The sequence below is a fragment of the Varroa destructor genome, unplaced genomic scaffold (assembly GCF_002443255.2).
Source record: "Varroa destructor unplaced genomic scaffold, Vdes_3.0 BEIS01000002.1, whole genome shotgun sequence".
NCBI classification, from domain to species: Eukaryota; Metazoa; Arthropoda; class Arachnida; order Mesostigmata; family Varroidae; genus Varroa; species Varroa destructor.
This window is the reverse complement of record NW_019211455.1, coordinates 41,905,002-41,927,239: the sequence shown is the minus strand read 5'-3', so window position 1 is coordinate 41,927,239 and position 22,238 is coordinate 41,905,002. Positions and strand designations below refer to the sequence as shown.

At 43.1% G+C, this 22,238-nt stretch overlaps 1 protein-coding gene across 3 annotated transcripts in view; it reads right to left on the bottom strand.

Moving 5' to 3' along the window:
* The window catches only part of rg (A kinase anchor protein rugose), a 62,748-nt gene that overhangs the window by 15,323 nt on the left and 25,187 nt on the right, over positions 1–22,238 (bottom strand). For 2 of the 3 annotated variants that reach the window (XM_086980947.1, XM_022791715.2), the window contains 9 exons: positions 18,224–18,350; positions 17,439–17,629; positions 16,826–17,032; positions 6,997–7,673; positions 5,203–6,164; positions 3,212–4,632; positions 2,131–2,655; positions 1,296–1,846; positions 667–949 (listed from right to left, as the gene is read on the bottom strand). In XM_086980947.1, coding sequence (XP_086837073.1) covers positions 667–949; positions 1,296–1,846; positions 2,131–2,655; positions 3,212–4,632; positions 5,203–6,164; positions 6,997–7,673; positions 16,826–17,032; positions 17,439–17,629; positions 18,224–18,350 — 4,944 coding nt within the window. Of the gene's footprint in view, positions 1–666; positions 950–1,295; positions 1,847–2,130; positions 2,656–3,211; positions 4,633–5,202; positions 6,165–6,996; positions 7,674–11,552; positions 12,155–16,825; positions 17,033–17,438; positions 17,630–18,223; positions 18,351–22,238 lie in introns of those variants that run through there. The other variant, XM_086980948.1, reaches the window with a different exon arrangement.

The following is a 22,238-nucleotide window of genomic DNA, read 5'->3' as shown; positions in this document are numbered from 1 at the left end:
ACGAGGGGGTTGTCATAGGAGGGGCAAAACGGGCAAGAGGAAGAAGCGAAGATTATTTAGGTTAGTGGTGGTTCCTTCTTTGTCTGCTGGACGGCATATCGTATAAACAAAGTATAGCATATAGTTAACTTACGAACTCCTTTTTTTTTTCTCTTAAAAGGTTAATATGTATCCCTGGTGTCGCTCAGCGAGAGTACTGGCCGTCGTCCAAACTACCGTGTCAACTTCGGCTCAATTAATTCGAGGTTGTCAATGAAAAAAATGTCTACAAATTCCCATTTGATTGATCCTACCTCAGTTCCTATGCTATAATACATCACTGTCATAAAACACGCTGTAAAAATCGTTTCTGTGAGATGTTTCTTTGTCCGAAGCAGGAGGATTATTCGAGTAAGCCACTTGCTTTAGTCACTTTTTCTCTCTTGCCTGATCTATGCGTTCACTTATTATATGGCTCTGTTTACCTGCAACCCTCCTACGACTAAAACCGAATGTCTACTGCAGATCATTCAAACAGCGTTAGGTCTGAAAACACTGGCACATTGGCTAGTGCTTTAGCACAAAAGCTACTGCAGTTCCAAACTGTCGAGCTTGAAGGGACAAATTAATCAGTTAATTTGATATATTTAGATTTAAATATTCTACTATAAGCTGAATATTTCGCACCGTGGGCGAGGTTGCAGCGGCCAGTAGTGGAAGAAGTCCGCCACAGGCTATAACGATGTTGTCGGAAAGCTGTGAAATAAGATGCACTGTATTAACGACAAAGATGGCGTTGTCGCTCGAGTTGACAAAATCCATGATGGTCTTTGTAGAGTGTGACCTCCAGAGTTGGATATCGGTTTCGAGGGAGTAGAGCAGGTCTGACAGTAAGCGTTGGTGGATAGCTGACCAGCGGAACTCGGGAATACGGAAAGGTGGTCGCGAAGGCCCGCTATTGAACAAGTGTCTAAAACGTAAAAAAAGAAAAACTAAGTAGGTGTTTATTATTATTATTGTGACTATTATTATTTGATTATATAAGCTTAGTATTCTCACCACTACCAATTCTGCAATGTTCTGAAGTTAGCTCCAATACATAATAAAACAACAAAATATACAGAAATTAATTTTCAAATTTACGCGCGCACCTGATCTCGAGCAAAATCCTATTCATCTACTCCCATATAATTTACATGGTAACCGTAACAGTGTCATGCCTATTCCGTCATTATGAAATAGTTCGATCTCCATTTCATTCAGTTTTTCCTTCGTATTCTATGCCCAGCTTTCCATTCGAATTTAGTTCCCCTTACCTTGATGCGGCATGCGAGCTATTTTCCCGGCTGTTGTTGCTACTACTAACCCCGGTCCCGTTGCCGTGACCAGGCGGGTAAACGCTCTCATACGTATCATTCACGTTAGCAAATGAGACACTTTTTGTTCGCAACTTGGCCGGCTCCGCTCCGTCAGGCCCAAGGTCCTCTAGTGTGGCCCGCTCTGCCCCGTCGGATTGTAGTCCTGTGACCTTGTCCTTGGCGACTTCTAGACCCCGGTACGAGCTATGTTGTAACTGAGCATCGATAGTGGATACGACTTGTTCAGGACTGCCGGCTGATCCGGAGTCGCCTGCGAGCCTTTCGCCCGTCTCAATGGCTGAACCGGACTCTTTACCATTGCTTCCGAGGACCGCTTCGTGATTTTCGTTCTTAATACAGCCTCCACGACCTTCTCGGCCGCCCACATTATTATTATTGTTGTTAGCGCTGTTGGTGATGTCAACGGTCTCCACCTCGCCTGATACTTCTTTGATCTCGACCACATCACTCGTTGGCGGTGGTTGACTCTTGGCGTTTTGTTCGGCGGCCTAATTGCACACAAATGAAAGTAAGACGGAAGATTAAGCGAAATAAATTATAATCAGACATATTTAGACTTGTTTTAGGGATGTGTAGGGCTAATTTAACAGAAGGTAGAGTGTGCTCATATGTTTCTATTCGGTGTAATGTCATCCAGCGGTAATGACTATTAACTTTAAATTGACGGTTTCTTACAATAATAAGTGAGTTAAACATTAGTAATTAATTTGCTTATCTTGTTATAAAAATAAAGATTCGGCAGCAAGTATTTTCTTCTCGAAAATCACTATACCTTTTTCTCTAGTAAAGGGGATAGCGGCATACTTGAGGACTCTATCGTATCGCAGGACAGCTCCGTGACGAGAGCTGCATCCATAGGGATCTCCTTTTCACCCTCATTTTCGTGTTTTTCTCTGCCGTCATCCTCTTGAGGTTCGTGCTCAATACCGGAGCCTGCTGACACCTGTGACGTATGCGACGGAGCAGGTGATTCGATGGCGGGACAGTCAATCATCTGGGGGGAGCCTGAAGAGTCCCGTTCCTCCTCTTCGCTTAAGCTGACATCCTCAAGGACTTTCATTTCAGCCTCTGGAACAGCGTCTTTGGTTACGACGGACGTCAACTGGTCTTTGTTGATTATGACAGAGGAGTCCTCATTGTGCTCACTAGCTCCTCTACCAGAATCTGTAATTGTCGCAGCGGAAGTTTCTACTTCTGAGGCGGCCATCGCCGAGCTTCTGCGGCAAGGAGTTGTTGGGGCTCGATGGATACCGGGTAGGTCTTCAGTAGAGTCCGGAATTTTGGTCGATGAGGACAGCTGAAATAGCGTGAAGACAAATTAATATATTCTCAACGCCTCATTATCCTTAATTAACCCGAGGCAGCAACGACTCCGGCGGAAGATATTGGGTATTGTGAGCCAATGGGGTGGAGTGCCCAAAGAACTTCATGAAGGCTTAACCAAACGGAGTAAAGAAGCCGTAGACCCCTAACATACTAGAACGTAACAGTTAGATAGATAGATTAACCTTTCATACATTCTATACCTTGCCAGATCGAATAATGACCTACCAGTCTTGCAAGGCACTAATCTTGGGACCTTGATATAAGGTGTACTGTGCTTTCAAAAGGACGAACCGTAAATTTCCGTAATCATTCACATTAACTCTAAATTTAAGCTCCTGTTTATATATATGTCATATTGTATCTGTTTAAGAGAATTTCACATGATGAAGTCGACGTCCCACTAGGAGCATTTTTTGGTGTCGTTTATTGTTGAACTACTATTTGTATTATATTTTATATGTGTAATAATTGTCAACTCAATTATTTAAATAAACCTCTGCTCTCTAAAAAAAACACCAGATTCTTACCTTGGGTTCCTGTTCATCCTTGGTATGTGCAACAACGCCGTTGTTCGTGGTCTCCTCTGACCTAAGCACGTCGTTAGCAGCAGCACTTGCTTCAGTCGCAATTTGGCACCCGATCGTATCTTTCATTGCGTCAAGGGACCGTTCTCCCTGAGCTACCCGTTGTTGTTCTTCGGTATGTTTTACCTTGACCTTCTGCGACCCTTGCGTGGTCGCAGCCTCTTCTTCATCGTTACTTGCTATAAAAGCCGTTGTCGTTATGGTTGTCAGGGTCGCTTGTTGTCTGTCAACGCTTTGTTGTTGGTCTTTGATGTCGGTGGCCTCACCCACGCCCTGGCAACGTTCCTTGGCATCCGCATGCAGCTCTTTCTCAGTTCCGTCATCCGATTTCTCCTCGATCGTCTCCTGTGAGCCTGCGGTGCACACGACCTGCCCATCTTCGGTGATGACCACCTGCTCAACTTGCAGAGGACCTGCCGTTTCTACGCTCCCACGACTGCCTCTCTCTGGTGAGGACGCCAAGGAAGAAGAAATCTGCTGGCCCCGATACGCCTGAAGATGATCATGTTGATGCTGACTATGATGATTAGTAATACCATTATAGGACTGATGATCACTGCATGGAGCACCGTCAACAGTTTGTTGATCCTGTACGGCAGATGCAGACGGTTGTGGTGGTGACGGTTGCGACAAATGTTGCGTTTGTTGATTGTGGGCCGAAAAAGAAGAAGAGGATATGGAAATATCGGCGGTGGAAGGGCTCGATGAAGTCGTGCTGGGCATGTTATGCTGTTGGGCGGATGAACAGTAGCTAACTGGAGCCATTGGGTTACCGCCGACGCCGGTAGACGATGGTTGATTGCTACCGACACCAGCAGTAGCAGAGGAAACGGCTTCCGCGAGACTTGGGGCAGGGAGTTCCTGCGAGGGGGTGGTAGCAGACAACGCCACACCCAGGACTCGGACGGAGGGGGCATTTGTCAAAGCGATTTGCCCTCCGGTCGAGACACCTGGCACCGTTTCGTCCGCGGGGGAGGGCGACTCACGCAGCGCAGCTGGGGCTGACTGCATCTGTGCATAGTGTAGCTGGTACTCCTCGAAAGCGACGCGCGAATGCACGATGGCCAGGGTGTCTACCCAAACGCGCCATCCGCCATATTCATATTTGATGGCATGATGTAAGAGGGCGCGGAATAAAGCAAACACAGTTTCCGAAATCCTCCTCTGCTCCTGATCCTGAGGATGTACGTATGCCAGGGCGACCAGCCATTCCTGCCATACCGACATCTGCAGGACTGTCCTGCGATTCTCGCGGGAAGCGTTGCACAGCAGGCTTAGGTCAGAGAGGAAGAGGCGCTTTACTTCCATCAGTTCGTCGCACGCTTTTGACTGACGGAGAAGACTGGCAATGACTTTTAGGACCACTGAAAGTTTGAAACGATAAAATCAGTAGATGTAGTAACATGAATAATAATAATTGAATAGTAATTATAGTAGGAAATGAGAGATAAAATGGGTCGAAGGAAATAGATTAAGACCAGCTGCATTACTACATACTGGATTTCCGTAGAGTTTCTGTATAGAATGGCTTTTACAGAATGCTATATAGGCACTGTAACATTCGTATTATTTAGTCCTTATACAAATTGCTTCCTCTTACTGAACACAAGGTGTCAGGAAAACAATTGTAAAGAGAATGAATGATAAAAAAAAATATTTTGAAGGGCTTGCACTGCTTGCTATACAACCCCGTGATGTATGCTTTGCAAGCTTAAGTGTCGACAAGCATTGCTTTACTTAATATCATAAAAAAACCCAGCTAGCTGAAACTCCTATGATGCGGGCTAAGTATATTCCATTACAAAGAAGAGATCTAATTTATGACTATCTGGCTTGACCGTATAAAGCCATGTCACTCGATAACAGTCTTCATAGCTTGCCATAAAACAGCGAAGAAAACCAAGAAAGACATCGACCAAAACGACGATACTTACTGGGGTTCTCCAGTCGGAAATGATGCTCAGGCTCAGCATGTGGAGTGTACAAAATATGAGCACCAATGTGTTCCGTGAGCATTTCATAGAGCACGTTGTACGTGGCCAACGTCAAATGGTCTGCGTGAAGCAGCAACCGATCGACGAGCAGCATATAGAGGTTATGCGGGCTCATGACGTCGTGCTTCCGTTTATGCGTACTGCGGCTCAGAAAGAATGCCAAAAGTTTTAACGCTTGAAGTCGTACTGTCTCTGAAGGGGATCCGAGGAGCTTAAATACGGCACGTACCCCTGCACGACAGTCGAACGCTGGCACCATTGTTGCCGGTTGTTCGGCCATGAGCCCGATCATCATTTGGAGTACGTCGTGTAGATTGTCGTCTTCGTGTACCGTTGTTAAATAGTTGAGACAGCTTTGCAGTTCGTCCTCTTTCGGGCCTGATCCCTTCACGATGAGTTGTTTGAGGAACAGCAAGAGGTACGCCCGAATCGAGAGAATCTCTGGCGGAGCAGGCCTCGGTCCATCTGCGCCTTTCGGAACTATCCCGCTCTTCTCAGATGGATTGGTTACCCAGTAATAGTACTTCAGTATGTGCATTGTTTGAAGGACGGTTGATACTCGCCGGACGTTTCCGTAGATCTGAGTGTCCGCCAGAAACTCGGTGGCCAAGTATGAATAGAGTCTGATCTGAATCGGTGTTGGGGTGTAGATCCACAGAGCTGGATTGAAGAGCACGTGGTCGAGAAGATGTTTCAGAAGCAGCTCGCCGTTGGCAGTCGATAGGGTCAGTAGATGACGGACCAATGATAGAAATGACTGGAGGACACTTTCGTTCAGATGGTGCCGTAACGCCTTACGTAACTGTTGAGAAATAACGAGGAATCCCTTGTTCTGGATCATATGCTGTTGAACCGCAGTACTGCCTTCGCACATCTCGCAGATAAACCCGATTAGGGTGGCACTGCGAATCATTGAAGTGTTTCAATCATTAGGAGGATAAATTAGCTGGTTATATAAAGGTGACTCTGCTCTTTGGTTCTTTGCTTTGCTTGTAGAAGATCATTGGTAAGGGAAGAAAAGAATACCACTGCTTTGCTAAGGAAAATGGTCATCGCGCCTAGAAGTAATGGAGAGATTTACCTAAAAAATTAAGCCATTGATTACTGCAATTTCTTTATAAGGAACGTTCAATAATGCTATAGTTTTCCAGTAACTAAATTCGTATAAATAACTTGTAGTAGGTAACAAGTAATAAAACCTGCATTATCTAAGTAAGCCATCTACCCGAACATTATATTCCTCTGTAGATAGGTTCTGCATTAGAAAGTATATTTAGCAATGCCACATTTAAGCAACGAGCTCAGATAATGCATTATCTGTCCTATCTATACGCTTCTAGTAGAAATACATATTGTTATTATTAATTATTACATCCGTTTTAATCCGCATATAAGCAGCACCCTGGACTTACAGGAAGTAAATAATGACACGAAATCTCCGGACACAAACCAAATAAGGGTAATCCTTTGCCGCATGCTGCTTTGCCAGGCCATTTGTAGTGCGTTTTGCACTCGGCCTAATGCCAATACTATCTTATTAATTTTCTTTGGTTGCACGAATCATTCTGTAATAGTCACGTATCATCTTCGAAGCTTTAACCCGTGACGCCCAACGTCTTTTAACGAAAACCTTCGGAATCGTTTAAGCCATGATGTTCCTATTATACTGAATTATAGAAACTGACGTGTTTATGTGATTGAAAGAAAAACACATTCACAACTACCCACACATACCATATGCCATTAGCTTTGGCTGTATTGACATCGTGTTCGACACCCTGCACCGGATAGTCAAGTTGACCTAGTAGGGGGAATAGCATTTGTAGTCCACCAATCGAGTTGAGCGTCGAGTGGATTCCGTGTGTTGTAACAGCTCGCACTTCCTGTAGCATTAGCGCGTGCGGGTTATGAACGAAGAACGCCGCGCCCCCACTAACTCCGCCAGGGGTCTTCGGGGCAGCCTGTAGACAAAGCTGCGAGTCGGTTGCTACCGGATTATAGCAGAAGAGCATCGCCTGCGCAAGTTTCCCATCGTATAAAACTCTGCGGAGCGATTCACTTAATGTCGGCGATTCGCCCTCGAATCGAAATTGTGCCTGGTACCCGGGGCCGAGTCGGTGGATACCGCACACCTGGTGCGTACTCAACGCCTCTGAGAATAGGTACACGGCTGACATTTGGCCGGAGAACAGATGCTCCTCGTCGAGTTCGGGTGAGGCGCCAATATAGCACTTGTCGAACGGGTCATTTGTGCTGACCAGCCAGCTCATCTCCGTGGCAGAGGCCAGCTGTCCATTGACGAAGCACTTGATTTCGCTCTTGCTCCACCGATTGTAGATATAAACGACCGCTAGCATATACCACCGCCGCGGCTGGAACTCGTATTTCACGCAGTGCTGGTACCCCTTGCCCTAATAGGACACCATAACAATAACACAGACAAACAGAAAACGGAAAAGTGAACGATAAATATGTATAATGCGAATCATTAGTACGATAGAAGAAAGAAACGCATTGCGCCAAGTGCTCGGTTTGCTACCCTGCGTGGGTTGGGTGCAAAAAAGAATCTCTGGAGACGCACTACTTGCACCAAGGTCAAGCTTAATGTAATTGATGTCAAAGAGTACCCTACATATGCATATACAGGGTGGGCAAGTAGCCTACACGAGTTAGAAAGTCTTCATTTTGCATACTTAAAAGAGAACTCATTTAATCTAGATTTTTCACTGTCACGTGGCATCTGCTAAATGGATCCGGCACTACTAACTTCCATTTGTAATTGTTAGTACGATTTATATGTTGATTACTTACGTTAATAAATATATTAACGTAAGCAATCAGCGTTAATATATTTATTAACATATATTAAGGAACGTGTTTGAACTGTAACTCTGCTACTTACGTGTAGAGGTATATCTAGTTATGGTTTTGTACTTGAGATTTCCAATTTCAATAAAGACATAGCCATGCTAGTAGATACTAGTAGCCATAGTTCTTGCTACTAGGTTATTACCAAACACACAAAACCTCGCCAGGCTGAAAGTACAAGCACATAAGGTGTCATTGGAGACGCAGCTAAATAATGTACTTGTTTTTCCTTTCTCTCCAATACACGCTTTTGACGATCTACATCGATCGAGCCTTGGTAGGACATATCCTTCGAAAGTCCTAATCGTTTAGCCTATCTAGCAAATGAAAACCTATTCACTGTCGATGATACATACTCAAAATTGAGCTTTATATAGGAGCATATCTTCGGAGCACAGGCACGCTCAAGTATTCTGCATCCGTGTTCTTCGGCTGGTGGGATGCGCCCAAGAAAGGGTTTATCTCCTTCACCCTTATAACTATACTTCCGACGTGTTAGTAAATGACTTCGTATCGATTGCACTGTTGTGATTTCATATATGCGCTATACCAAGCTAACACTGATTTTTCCGTGCCGCATCAAGACCGTGGCATTTCGCGAGATCCCGCAGGATAGCTATCCTCTCACGTTGCTGTTACGCTTTCATCTTGCTTTGAAGGAGGCACCAGTAGAAAACGTACGTCAAACCCGCAGAAAGCACGTTTCCTTGTATGGTTTCAACATCTTCGAGTGATCCGCGGGGACAACTGCGATCTATTTGCGCTAGTGGTAACTACTATGTGTTGTTATATTCCTCCCCTTATGAGTTTCTGCATTCTTTGATGTTTCATAGCACAACTTTGGGTTGCCTGGACCTGGTCGACCTTCATAGATCGGAAACGGCTTGGCGAGATGGAAGGGCGTAGGCACACCCAAGCCTGCAACCTCCAACCCTCCTTTTACCATGCGAAGAAATGAGATGTAACGATATCACTTTGTCACTGCAGCGTTTTCTGCAAATGGTGATCTAAGGTCACCTGCTTGCGAAAGCCGGTGGATTGGATCTTAGCTGGGCCTTTGCATTACCACGGCGGATACGGCTTCGATCGGTTATGCGGAGGAACAGAGTTATTAGGAGGAGAAAACGCGAGATAGAAAGGATCAGAAGGAAACGGGGGCAAAAAGCAATTCGTCGTACAAAGTATAGACGAGCAGGCGATGACCCCGGGCAATTGCTTCCTTTTCCATTCCTCTGATCGGACACACAACCGCAACTCATTTATTCTACTGTACGCTCAAGGCAGACGGAAACCCCGTTGAACTATATATCTACTATACTGCTATCGTACAAGGCTTCGTTTACGTCGCTTTTGACTTCTTCAAGACCTGTACCTTTCACACTAGCGTTTTCTCTTTGTCTGTCATTCGATCAGACTTCTCGGATTCTGAGGCCCGATGAAAGCAAGATTACATCAATTGGATCAATGTTCAGCAGTAGATGCCTTTTTGCTATCAGACGGAGGTTGCTCCATTACCTTCCAATACTACTAGCTCAGTACGAATTGTCGAAACCGATTGTACTAGCAGCTTCAGCAGCAGTGGCTATAGAATGCTGCCGCAATTTTTCTGTAAAAGGTATTCCTCCTTATTTTTGCAATAGAGCCAGTGGATGCCCGAAGGCAACATGGCGAAACGGGGAGGATGCTACGTTTCTATTGACTTGGTTCACAGTTTCAAGGCTTTATCTTATGGATCCCACGACGGTGTTTCCTTAGCCGCCAAACGGATGGTTACTACGCGCGAGCAACGAAAATACTAGAAGGCGGCAGTAGAAGCAGAATCGAGATGTGTTGGCAGGTCTATTGGGTCATCCATTTCAGAGGAGCACTTCGTCTGCTAGACAAACTGTTCAGGCCAATGAGGTCCGTAGACTCACAAACCGGCAATGCGCGACACTGCAATTGGAGCTGAAATAGTCGGGCGTCAATTGCGACCAGATTTTTACAGCGATTCGATTGGCGCTGTGGAAATCTTTTGAGGTTCGCGGCTGTATCGCCAAGTGTTCGCCCCACCGGTTGTTCTTGTTATGATACAGACAAGATTCCCTCGTCTGTGAGGAGCGAATCTGATTTGGTGACTCGGACTAGACTTCGAGACCTGAGTTTACTCCGTCGGGGAAGCACCGCTTCTGTGAAGGTCTTTTACCCTAGATAGTGGTAGCCAAATATCATCTTAGGACAGCGCCACAATGATAGCTTATATGCACAGACACACTCGTATACACACACATCCGCCTCTAGTTCATAAGCCGAAAAATACGAAGGAAACATTAGGTAGAAGAAAAAAAAAGAGAAATATTGCGAATATACGAGTATCTGTAATCAGACTATACGAGGAAGGTAAGCGAGGGACGTTCAAGAGGTAGTGATTCAAATTTTTTTTTTTAGGAAAAGTGGTTCATGTTGAAAAACAAGAAAAAAAAAGGAAAAAGAAAATGGCCTTTCTTCTTCAACACAGTTGCCCGACTTAGAAATCATCGACGAATATAACATACATACATCCGTAACTACTTTCAAAGGCTTATCGTTTACTGAAGCATAGAAAAGGTATATCTATCAATACTCCCGTAAACGAAATTATCTTTGTAGGAGTTCAACCGCGGTCTGTCTACAATATACTGATGAAAGCACAGCTATTCTTAGAGGGCTTTTATACAATAATATTCTATACGTATATAGATGTAGGGCGTCGGATTCACAACCATAAGGTCTCAAAAATCAATAAATAAGGCGCTATACTGGGACAGCGTTCGAGCTCATACATCGCGACACATACAGTGCTCGTATCCTAATTCTATTCATTTAATCGACTGTGGCATAGGCAACACACGGTGGGATACAATGATTTTATGACGTAGCACAGCTTCCGTCACTTTTCTTGTTTTTTTTTTTTTTTTTTTTTTTTTTTTTTCGCACACTAGGACATATAAAATGCAGTCGAGGTAGCTGTGCACTGTTCTCTAATGCTGAGAGTCAGTTTTTCTTCGAATGTCATTGAAACCAACCTGGCTGACATACAACTCAACTGGTATCCGTTGCTATGGATTCCATATGGTTCTACAGAAAGTCACGCGCGTATTTCAGTGACTCTTAACAATGATGTAGCAACGCGGATCTGTTGCTTGGCCCTCGAAACGGTCTAGGCGCGCGTTGATATAGTGAACGCACCATTTACTACTTGCTGATAATTTTGGTAGTCGCCAGACACCCCCCGAGAGGAGACTTTTCCCCGGTTGAAGCTAAAGCGAATCGAAGTAAACTGTCCCTACCGGGCCAGCGATTAAGTTATCAATAGACCAACCGACTAGGTAGCACCACACGAGTGACATGCAACGAGACGCAACTGGATTCACACAAAAAAAATCAAACAAACCGTTCCTTACCACCGCCTCTTGTTACCACTCCTGATTCAAACGAGGTGATTTGTTTCAGTCGTTTGCTACTACAATCATATGCAGCCACCATTGCCATTGAACTAGTTAGCCATTGCTGGAGGTCGGGAGCCCGTCAAAAGAAGAACAAGAAACGATATGAAGTTGTACCCGTGTCAGCATCTATATTAGCTAAGATGTTAATGGAAAAAAGCGTATACGCTTACCAACACAAAAGTTTTATAGGGGCTGTAAAAACAGAGCTGCACAGACGAGGTTCGGCCGAAATAGGAGTTGACGTTGGGGACGACAGTTTCTGCGAGCGAGATTAATTAAGGGTTTGTTTATTAGTTGATAAATAACAAGCTAGAATGTTAGGTATATGAGCGGAAAGGTTGCTGCGGTTTAGCATTAGCATGTCAGATAGACCAAGTGATATGTGGTACGCACACATCGTACCGTTAAGCTGTTCTTCGAAAATAGTAAATGGTCAGGCTCAAATCAGGCTAGAGTTGCTAGCTAGCTAGCAACTGATTGTAAACAACAATTGGAAAGAGAGACCGTCCTTGAAAATACAAGTGATCTGGTCAAAGATACTCGTGTACGTATACTACACTAGGATCCTGCAAGCACTACTGAGATAAAGTATATACATTCACTAGCGCGGTAATACCATATTATTATGGGCAACTTTGTGGTCCTTGCAGGATCCCGCCGTATATATATAGTCAATTGACTGTACAAGCGGAGACTATCGTAGGAACCCAATTTGCTTGGTCGTCCAAATTATCCATTTTGACTACCCTCTTCTCAGTTCTATTACTTACGTGTCCCTTCCTCATCTCCAAACCAGTAAGAGAAGCCTCGAATCTTATAGGTAGTATGATAAAATCCGATGAAATCGAGCCCACAACAATTTCTACTTTGTAAACGGCTTATCCCAGTTTTTTTCGCCGCGACGCGCTGTCGCATTATCTCACAGCCGATGACAGTACCAGTAAGGATTGACAAGGTTTCAAAGTTTACTGTTTTCCCCAGCACCTCAAACCTTTGGAGACCGTTGCTCAAATCACTGTCCTCGAAATCTAGTGAGTTTGCTCGAGTGGGAAAGGTCATCCTGACGCTACTTCAGCAGTAGTACGTTCTCCAAATGGTCTCCTCATCTTCCATCCTATGCACACGCTTGCGAGAAAGAGAGAAAAAACTGTGAGCGGATCTATGAGTCGCACTAGCTAGCTATGGATCTATAATAGAGCAGTACCGAGGGCCTGAGTAGTTCGATTTTAAAAGTAAGCCGTTGTGGCGATCTTTTCTACACCTCTCAACCGCCCTGTTTTCTCTCCCCTCTTTCCGTTGCGATCGATATCATATAGCGGTATGGGAGCGAACCATGAACGTAGGTGCGCCGCCATAGCGTCAGAGTTGGCGGTGAGGGTGACTAAGAAGGATATCTGCGCCAACCAAACGGGGAGAGTGCATCGATTTCCATTCTACTTCCACCCCGCTCTTGGCTGAACTTCCATGAAGTTAATCTGCGCTCGGCTGAATTTTGCTAGAGATAATAGAAGTAGTAATAGCAGTAGTCTCTGGGAATAGCATTGCATACACCCCTGCGTCCCTAAACCCGAGCCGCCCCTGTCTGCCTTAGTTTTACCCGACATTTTCGCTTGTTTTTTCCCAGTCCTCTTTCGATAACCAAGATTCCCTTTGGGTTCGCCGGTCCTTCTACGCTCCTTCAGAGAAAGTTCAACTACGGAACCACTTCTATTCCTAGCATAGTTCGCTGTTGACTGGTTAACCGAAAAACTAGCTTCGTTTATTCGAGTAATAACACCTCGTGAAATTTATTCGGCGAACGATTCGGTTGGAAAGAGCTGGGCTTTGGGAGCTACGGCTGCCGTTTTGCTGCTTCCAACCGATTTCGCCATCTAAGCTGTCAAGCCAGCCCAGTTAGCGGTCAGGCCGCCTCAATCGAGTCATGTTAACGCGGGCCTGTGACTGTTAACAACCTGCCACGGGCCATGGCTGAGGCTGACAGAGATGTCGCAGATACTGGAGGTAGCAGGTTGGCTTATAGGTTAATCATGCTGTGGTATAACATGCCTACGTAATACGCATGAAGGGTGCATGGAGAGGTTGTTTCTTTTCTGTATTTTGCCTTCGCATATTTTCGGTTGCTCTTTACTGCATTATAATGATTGAATAGATAAGCTTAGGAAACGTCACATACTGTGTTCTACCTATGGAAAACACTGTCATTAAAAGATAGCAACGAGTGAAAAAAGAAGGCGTACTCCGTTACGTTAGCACATTAGCTAATTTTCGATAGTACCCTTCCACGCTGCGGTTGATCCTAACGACAACGAAATTTCTTAAAAACTAATACAATGAAAACAATAGCATAGGCTCTTCGAGAACTTGTCTATAATATTATCGAATTCTATCCGAAGTTCAAACGAATGATGCGAGCCATAGAAGCCTGTTTCCTCAAATTTACAGCGCTACGTCTGACTTCACGCGGTCAATGAGGAATCGATAAATTACCTAGTGATTGTTATATCGCCAATACGGTCGCTTGATAGTAGCAGTAGTAGTTCCAATTAAACGCTACTACGTTCGTCAAGCGGATCTCGCCTGAGCAAACACCTTATTCTACTTCAGCTTCACTTTTGGTAAAGCGACTCACAAGAAGTACATATATTTTGTTCACTTAAACTTTATTAAAAACGAAAGCGCCATCGCGGTATCTATCGAAAAAACTTTAAATTGGCTGATCGTAAAATAACTCTATGTTCGATGTAATATATGATCATCCCGATTATATATAACGGAAGGGTACGCACTATACGGTGATATGCATAACGGATCCAACGAACTTATCTGCAGATTTGTAAGATACACTGTCAACATGGCGTCGTTCTCAACAAATGGCTATAACATGAAACATTTTTCAGGTGCTTTTAATCATTAGAGAATCTAGCATTGAAAGGAATACAATACATATTATAGACACTCAATTTAGCAGTAAAGACGAGCACTAAGAACTACTCTAGTACAGCTGAATATACTGCACATTGAAACAAGCTACTCGATACATTCGAGTCACGCTTATAACAACAACAACGAATTAAAAGCTCCAACAGGCCAAAGCTATCGGACCTTATTCCTGAACATAACATTTTGAAGAGGCCACAGTTTCCATACAATAAATAACGCGAATATCCCATTAAATTGTATATAGTATCTACACTTCCATTTATATCAAGATTCGATACGAAAATGCGTGAAGGTTTTTTTTTTTCGTTGTGGCACACTCGCGAGCACAACGTACTTCACGTTTCTTTTTGTATTTATGCTGGTTTCGTGACCCACTACCAAATAGATGAAGAGGCAAACAAATGACAGTCGTGTAAGATCACTTCATTGCTCCTCTTCCATAAGGGAAAAACAGGTGAGCGACTTTACGCCGAATTTAACGATCCGGCAACCATGAGACACCTTCACGTGTTAACACTGAGCTTGAGCGATCAACGATCAACATTGGTTTAATGGTCACCTTGTTGAAAGTCATTCTAGACGCAAATATGATTAAATGTCCCCGTTTCTCCAGGTGTATCACTGGTGTCAACATTCAAATGTTTCATTGCGATACTATGTACATAAAATTATTGCTCTGAAGCTAATTAGGCCTTGTGGTCGCCCATGGACTTCTAAACGGCCGATTGTCAGTCAGTCAGTGCTTCGTTGTAGAACTGATTGGCTCTCGTCAAAGCCATCACGTCAATGCCCCCTCCCGCTCTAGCGCTATCATCATCATCATCATCTCCTATGAAATATCCTAAGATCATTACCTAAAATTTCGTGGTTTACGGTACGCATGCTACAGACTAATAGCCTTAAAAATACCTCCAGTCATGCACACTGAGATACATTTACGCAGGTAGGCATGTTCTGTCTGCACGTTGCCCTATATAAACCTCGAAGGTTCTACCAAAAGGAATAAAAGTGGAATGGAAAGTTTTAGTCCCTCAGTTAGCACAGCCGGTGCTTGTTGTCTTAGCAGTAACACCTGGGAACACTACGCGCCAATTAAAAAGAGACTGCACTTCAGTACCTTAGTATTACCGTAAAGACCTTCTTGTTTTTATATTTACTAGCTATACAACACGCAATTTTAATCCATGCGCTCGTTTAACGATTGGTAAGCCCCCTTGGCACGTCAGAGCGGCCCCAAAGTGCTGATCCAAGGTCATCAATTGTAATATATAGTAATCTGGAATGAGGTGCGACTTGCCAGATTGCCTGTTAGCGTGTGTGCAGCGCCATGTCGTAGATGGCCGTCGAAGATTCATCAAAGAAGGTTATTGACAATATTCATATCTTGAGCAGAGCATTACCACAGCGCTATGATTACGTGCCGCTGTGCATGCCTTTATGTTGACAGACTGATGCTTATTTAGCTGTATGAAGAAAACGAAAAGTGTCCATGTTAGTCAGTGTTTATGTACTTATGTCCGTCGGCAGAAACTGTATACTTATGTTGTTTTCTAAGCATAGCAGACGACAATCGACGGCCAAGGGTGGTTAGGTAGATGTAACCTTCCTTTAATACGACTCATTTTTTGACACCTCGTCATAAACGGACATCATGGAAGATGGCTTAAATACAGGCGAAGGTTCAATCACTTGGAGTTGGTGTTACAAAACGATATCGTAGGACCAGCCATTTAAACAATTTTTTGCCACTGCCTTTACCCCGTAATCCATTGATATAATTTCAAGTTATAAGTTATATCATGTAAGTCTATAGTACTTAACGTAGTTAACGAATAAGGAATTACGTTGAAATCGTACAACTACCATAATTGCTATACTAGGCCATTTACCACACCCGCTTTCTTTACGTTACATTGACATTTGTAACAGGTTTCGTTAAGCCTCGTTTTGCTGAGTTGAATTGCGTCTTCCCATCAAAATTGCGCTTGATTATTGCACGGAACAGATGTATATATAGCGATATGTTGTCTCAGTCATTTATGGATTTAACAGAATTTTGTGTAACTATATGGTTTTGCCTAAGAGTTGACATCGGTGGAACATTGAGCACTATGCAACTCATTGCTAGGTTAATATGCTGCTATGATATAATTTTTGGCTAGGCAAACATCTACAGACTCGAACAGAGAAAAAAAAAAAAGGTAATATCTGAGCCATTATTTATTACTGCTATTGATATCAATATTATTATAATTATCCTATTATTAACAGTAAGCGTGTGCACTCACCTTGACTTTCATGGATGTGAAGATGAGACAGTTGCCAACAAAATGAGCCGAATATCCGACGGCCTTTGAAGTGCGAAAGCAGTACAGGTAGGGCTTTTCACGTTCAATCGACACCGAGTTAACCGGGTCGAGACGAAACCAAGTGCAGAGGGTCCATCCGCTCTGGTACGGCCAACGTGATAGTGGTGGAATTGCGATCGCCGAACCCTAAAAAGACGATGCACATGAGATATGATAACATTTGATACATTATAGAGCAATAGCAAGAAGCACGTAAAAGCTAAGATCCTACATGCCGTTCGATTTTTTTCCCGCTTAGAAGTGCTACATTGCAAACGTTCGAAAAGAAAGCATGGTAAAAATCTGCTCGAAAATTGATAATAAACTATTGCTACTATATATTTCTGTCTATCCTAATTCCTATATACGTTGTTCTTGGTTAAGCAAATACTATCTACGCGTTGATTGTAACAACAAATCCTGTCAGTTCTTGTATCCGTATATTATGATACGATATAGGGTATTGGACGTTTAAAGCTCTGAGTGGAACAAGCAGAGTTTCTCCCATCAACATCACATACAACTGCAATAAATTAGTGAAACAAATGTTGACCTTTTTCCCGGAGAAGCTGAAGAATGAATCGGGTCCTGTTCGATGTGGTAACGCCCGCAGTACGGAGAGAAGTCGTACCGAGTGCGGCCCCCAAGTGGCGCCACTTGCACGTAGATAGCCCACCAGCAATTTAAGCTCCCTCACCGTAATCGAGTAGTTTGCGAGCACGCCTAGTACTTCGATTACTAGGTCTGAGGCCGATTGAAGGAGTCCGATGAAAGTGAAGACGAAACGCATCAATGGAGTGAGATACAGTAAGCTAACGTGCTACCATCAACTGAGGCTATTCTTTGATAAAGCAGAAAATTTGTTCAAATCAGGTAAACAAATGTTTCGAGCCCTTCGGATCAGATAGTCACAGGCAAATGTGCACTCTAAAGAGGCCGACAAAGGCCCTTTTGTGAAGGCCTGACCACAGTTTCGATTAATGCTCCACACTTAAGGAGATTATTAAGGATGAAAGCCTCTGAGAGTAGTCGGTTTCTGTTCAAAAAAGTAACATGAACGACATGACAAGGATCCATAGGATTCCATTAGATGTTTGTTTCCAAACTGAATGTTTGCCAAATAGTTGCCGATGTATTAGAGATATGAACATGGCAATGCGCCGGAGAAACTCATTCTTAACAGAAACATTTTCCATCGAATCCACCGAACGCAATCTTGGATCATCGCTCATGCGTATTAGATTAAGGCACTAGGAGTTTGCCTGTGGGTCTTGTGGGCTCTAATGAATCGCCGATTATGAATACGACCAGGATAACGACAACGATTACTATACTAACCTGCGACAACCTGATCGACATGAGCCATTCGGGCGAGGATGTGCTCAATTAGGTGGACTTCCGTGCACGCTTGTAGATTGCGTACACTCTTCTTTAGCATAGCACACAATACACTCCACAGCTCGGCCTGAAGAGAAGCAAAAACAAACAAAAGCCATTATCGACATCAAAGTAAAAAGTAGAGTTTGGAAAGGTTTTGTTCTGCTTGTTTATTCTAGAACTTGGCCAATAATAACTGATATTTCCGAATGAAAGGACAACGACCTTCTGTAAGATGTTCTATCATCGTTATTACTATTATTCTTATTATTATTATTGACAGAAACAGCTCGTAAGAAAGAATTCCGATTTAGATACTTTATCCTATGCATACATTCTGAATTTTCGATACCTTTAACTGGCGAAAATTTTAGGCACTACTTTTGGCTACCGTTAGGGGGTTCTGCGCGGAACAGTTGGTTTTACTATAGCGAAACGACAACGGCAAAATTTAGCTTAATGTATAGTTTAACTTTACTAGTTATTCTGATAAAAAAAAATATCACTAATCAACCCGTTCTCTCATGCGAAATAAGTCAAGAAAACTGACTTCATATAAAAAATAGGGTTCATTTGCACGATTCTAACCATAGTGGACCTTGGCCCTTGTACATGGAAACGTTTTTTATCGCCGGGTGAGATTTCTTTGTTTAAAACGAGCTTTTTTGCGTACTGATACTTCATCCTCTAACAATCAATATGAAAGCACGGATTTCTAGAAGTACTACAAAACCTAATTGCGGATGGCTGGTCATTGAAATAGTAGTTTTACAATAGTGTACAGACATTTGTGTAGTAAAAACAATTATTAATTCTTATATAAGAATTAACTTGAAATGCTTTCCTATTTACGCTAGTACGTATATCATATATGAGTGCCGTTGAGCTAGCAAACTTTAATAAGAATGAAATGTTTTGCGTGGTTTTCTGTCATTTAATTGGCAACAAAAACTGTCGTAAACGAACCACAGGTGCACCTAATTCAATTGTTGCCATCCTTAGAAAGCCGATCATTGTATAGGGAATCCTTTATACATCAATACGATGAACAGCGCAACATGCTGCGATTAGTTATACCGGCTACAAGCGTACGCAGACTTGTTAATCAGGCTATATGGGTTACACTTCCCTTTTGAGTGCCGACCCACGTCACGCTACATCGTTGCCCTGAAGTTGCCCTTCCACTGTCTAGCTCCCGTGACGTACAATATAAACATGTTTTCCCAACTAACATCTTTTGACTTCCAAGTACGTAAAATGTGTTCGTTCGCTTCCGAACAATTCGATATGCTTCTCGCTGTGGAACCGATGTTCTTTTACGGAAATATCAGACACATGTACAAACTGACTTTACTCAAAGGGAACAAAATATATATACACGATGAGTGTATTTGTGCTGTAACCAAAACAGTACTGGAAGTAAACGTTGAGCCCTTTATTTAGATGCCTAATTATAGCAATTTTGTCGGTAAGGTCGAATCTCCTAAGATGTATGTATACACACATGCCGACAAAAGGTAATTGCTATCATTACCCACCTAAATAAACGGCTTGAGGTACTGTTTTAGTTAGACATCGCTTCAGATGTTTCGCCCCTATCAGCACAAAAGGCCTGCATGTTTATGCCTGGTTTTCAACCTATATCTCACCTTAACAAAGTACCGTTAGTTTAATAGGGGCAAAAGCGTTACCACCCAATCTTCTCGCAGGGACACTATTACCCAGCTGTCTGCCACTTCTCCGCAATTTAAACACTTCCGACCCAAAACGCAACATGAAGTGAGCTGGGCTTGGATTGAAGAAGTGAGGTTAGGTTTCGCGCCACACCTTTGTGTTGCCCTGCCGCTCATGGTCGATTGGTTAACTGGAGAACCCATTGGTGAGTGTTATTGTTGTTATTCATGCTGCTGTCTGTTTTCCATTGTTTGGCATCTGTTGTTTTCGTACATTGGTGGAAACGGACGTATTCATAAAGAACCAAAGAAAGAAGGCCAGGGACAACGAGCCTAACGCCAAGTAATAGGCTGTGGGTATGTAACCCGATCGATTGCCCTTCACCGGAAAGGTAACGCTGTGGCTGTGGGGCAAGCTGCGGCGTGGCCACGGCCATAGGCTTTTTGAATTTCATCGGATAGAGAGAATAGCTATGGGTAATAGCGTATGACTCATTGTAGCTATTACAAACACTGGGTGGCTGGTGAGTATGTGTGTTCATTAATGTCTCGAAAATTAAACTTATCTATTTTTCAGTATTATGTTTAAAACGTATCCAACGAATTTTCTTTAGTTACGATCACTGGCGTTGACAGCGAACAATCATCTGAAGCAAAATCAGCGTCGGAGTAATAATACTTATTTAAATATATATATATATATATTTACCTAACTTTGCCGATACAATGATAATAACGATAGTGATAACTACGAAAGAAACCTTGAGCATACCAGGCACGATACAAATTACTACGTACAGCCCTCGTAAATTGGTACACGTGCACAAATACAAATGTAGTCCATATTTCGTGCGCATGGTCCTTCGGAGGAATAGAAACGCTTTTGTAGTAGGGATAAAATCAGCTTATTGTGATCGGGTTTATTCTTCCCAAACCTTCAAGATTTCCGCGCATGGGCGCGTATCATCAAACGCAGTTCTACTTCTATAGCTGCCGTGATAGTGTAGTGGCATCGTGTTTACCTACTGATTTTCTAATTTTGACCTCCAAGTTTTGACTGATATCTGTTAAGTTTAAATTCGGGCATAGACGCACCTTGTTTTGTGCTAAAGGGAGCCACCTATCTTAACTAACGTTCAATTGAGGTTAATACATAAAGCTCGAAACCTTGTTACATGTTCTCAAATGAGGTTTCCTTCAAGTAGAAAATATATTTGTAAGACTGCACACAGTTCAGAAGGTCTAGTATTTAGATGATAATGATCAACGAATCAATCTGGACGTTCGAAGAGAACGAGAATCGAAAACAATTGGCAAGAGACTCGATTATCATTACTTAATGTAGGAAACGAAGTTTTTAACTATTTTTTAATATTTAGAAGGTACTCTTTTATTGCTTAGCTTCTAAACAGCCATGTACCTACAGTTTGCGTTCGCATATACAATTTACCTATCTAAGGCTGCCCGATGTTAATCGATGGTGGGACCTACTTGCTCATCGGTTGTGCTCCTTAGGGCGTCGAGAACCCCGTAATCGCAAGGACATAGATTAGAAGTATACGTGGGTTAAAGCTAACGCTGCACATTTCTTTATGTAATCCAATTGGTAAGTAATTGAGGCATGGCAATGAGGTCATCAAATAGCCGGACCACGTGCTTTTAACTACCATATCAATTGCCTTTCAATCTAGAAGTCTCTTGAGGAACTCGAAATGGCGGGCCGTATTCATAATTTCCTGTATTTTAAGTATTACCATCATCTTACGTCCGAGCCTACTTGACGACTGTATGCTTTACGCGGATTTTTTGCTGATTAAGGTTCTGCAGTTTGCGCGTGGAATACTCCATACGCATTTCTAACTCAAATCCTAAGCAATTAATTTTTTTTGCGATATTTCCGCATTTTTACTATTTGGGTTGTAGATCTGCGACATCGCCGCTGGGGCCCCTAGACGCCGATTCCGGCAATGCGCCCCTGTCCTTTGGGTTTCGACACTTGGTCACCCTCTCGTTAGTTTTTACACTTAATGTAAGTAATTGCTCTCATATACTGTGCTTAAAACCTTTCCGCCTAATGTCTTCATCAATTTTCGACAAATTTTTTCCCGTAGCGCTGGCTAAGAAATCTTCGTTCCTCTGAAGTAAACTCAATTCGTTTTCACTTCCAAATTTCGGAGAAACTGGGACATTGATTAGCCAAATTTCGTTTGCTAACGACGCGTAGTTCAATGGGCATCCTTGACAATCGGTTGAAATGGGTAGCATTTGAATAACGCGCGTCGACGCATCGAGACAAATCAGAT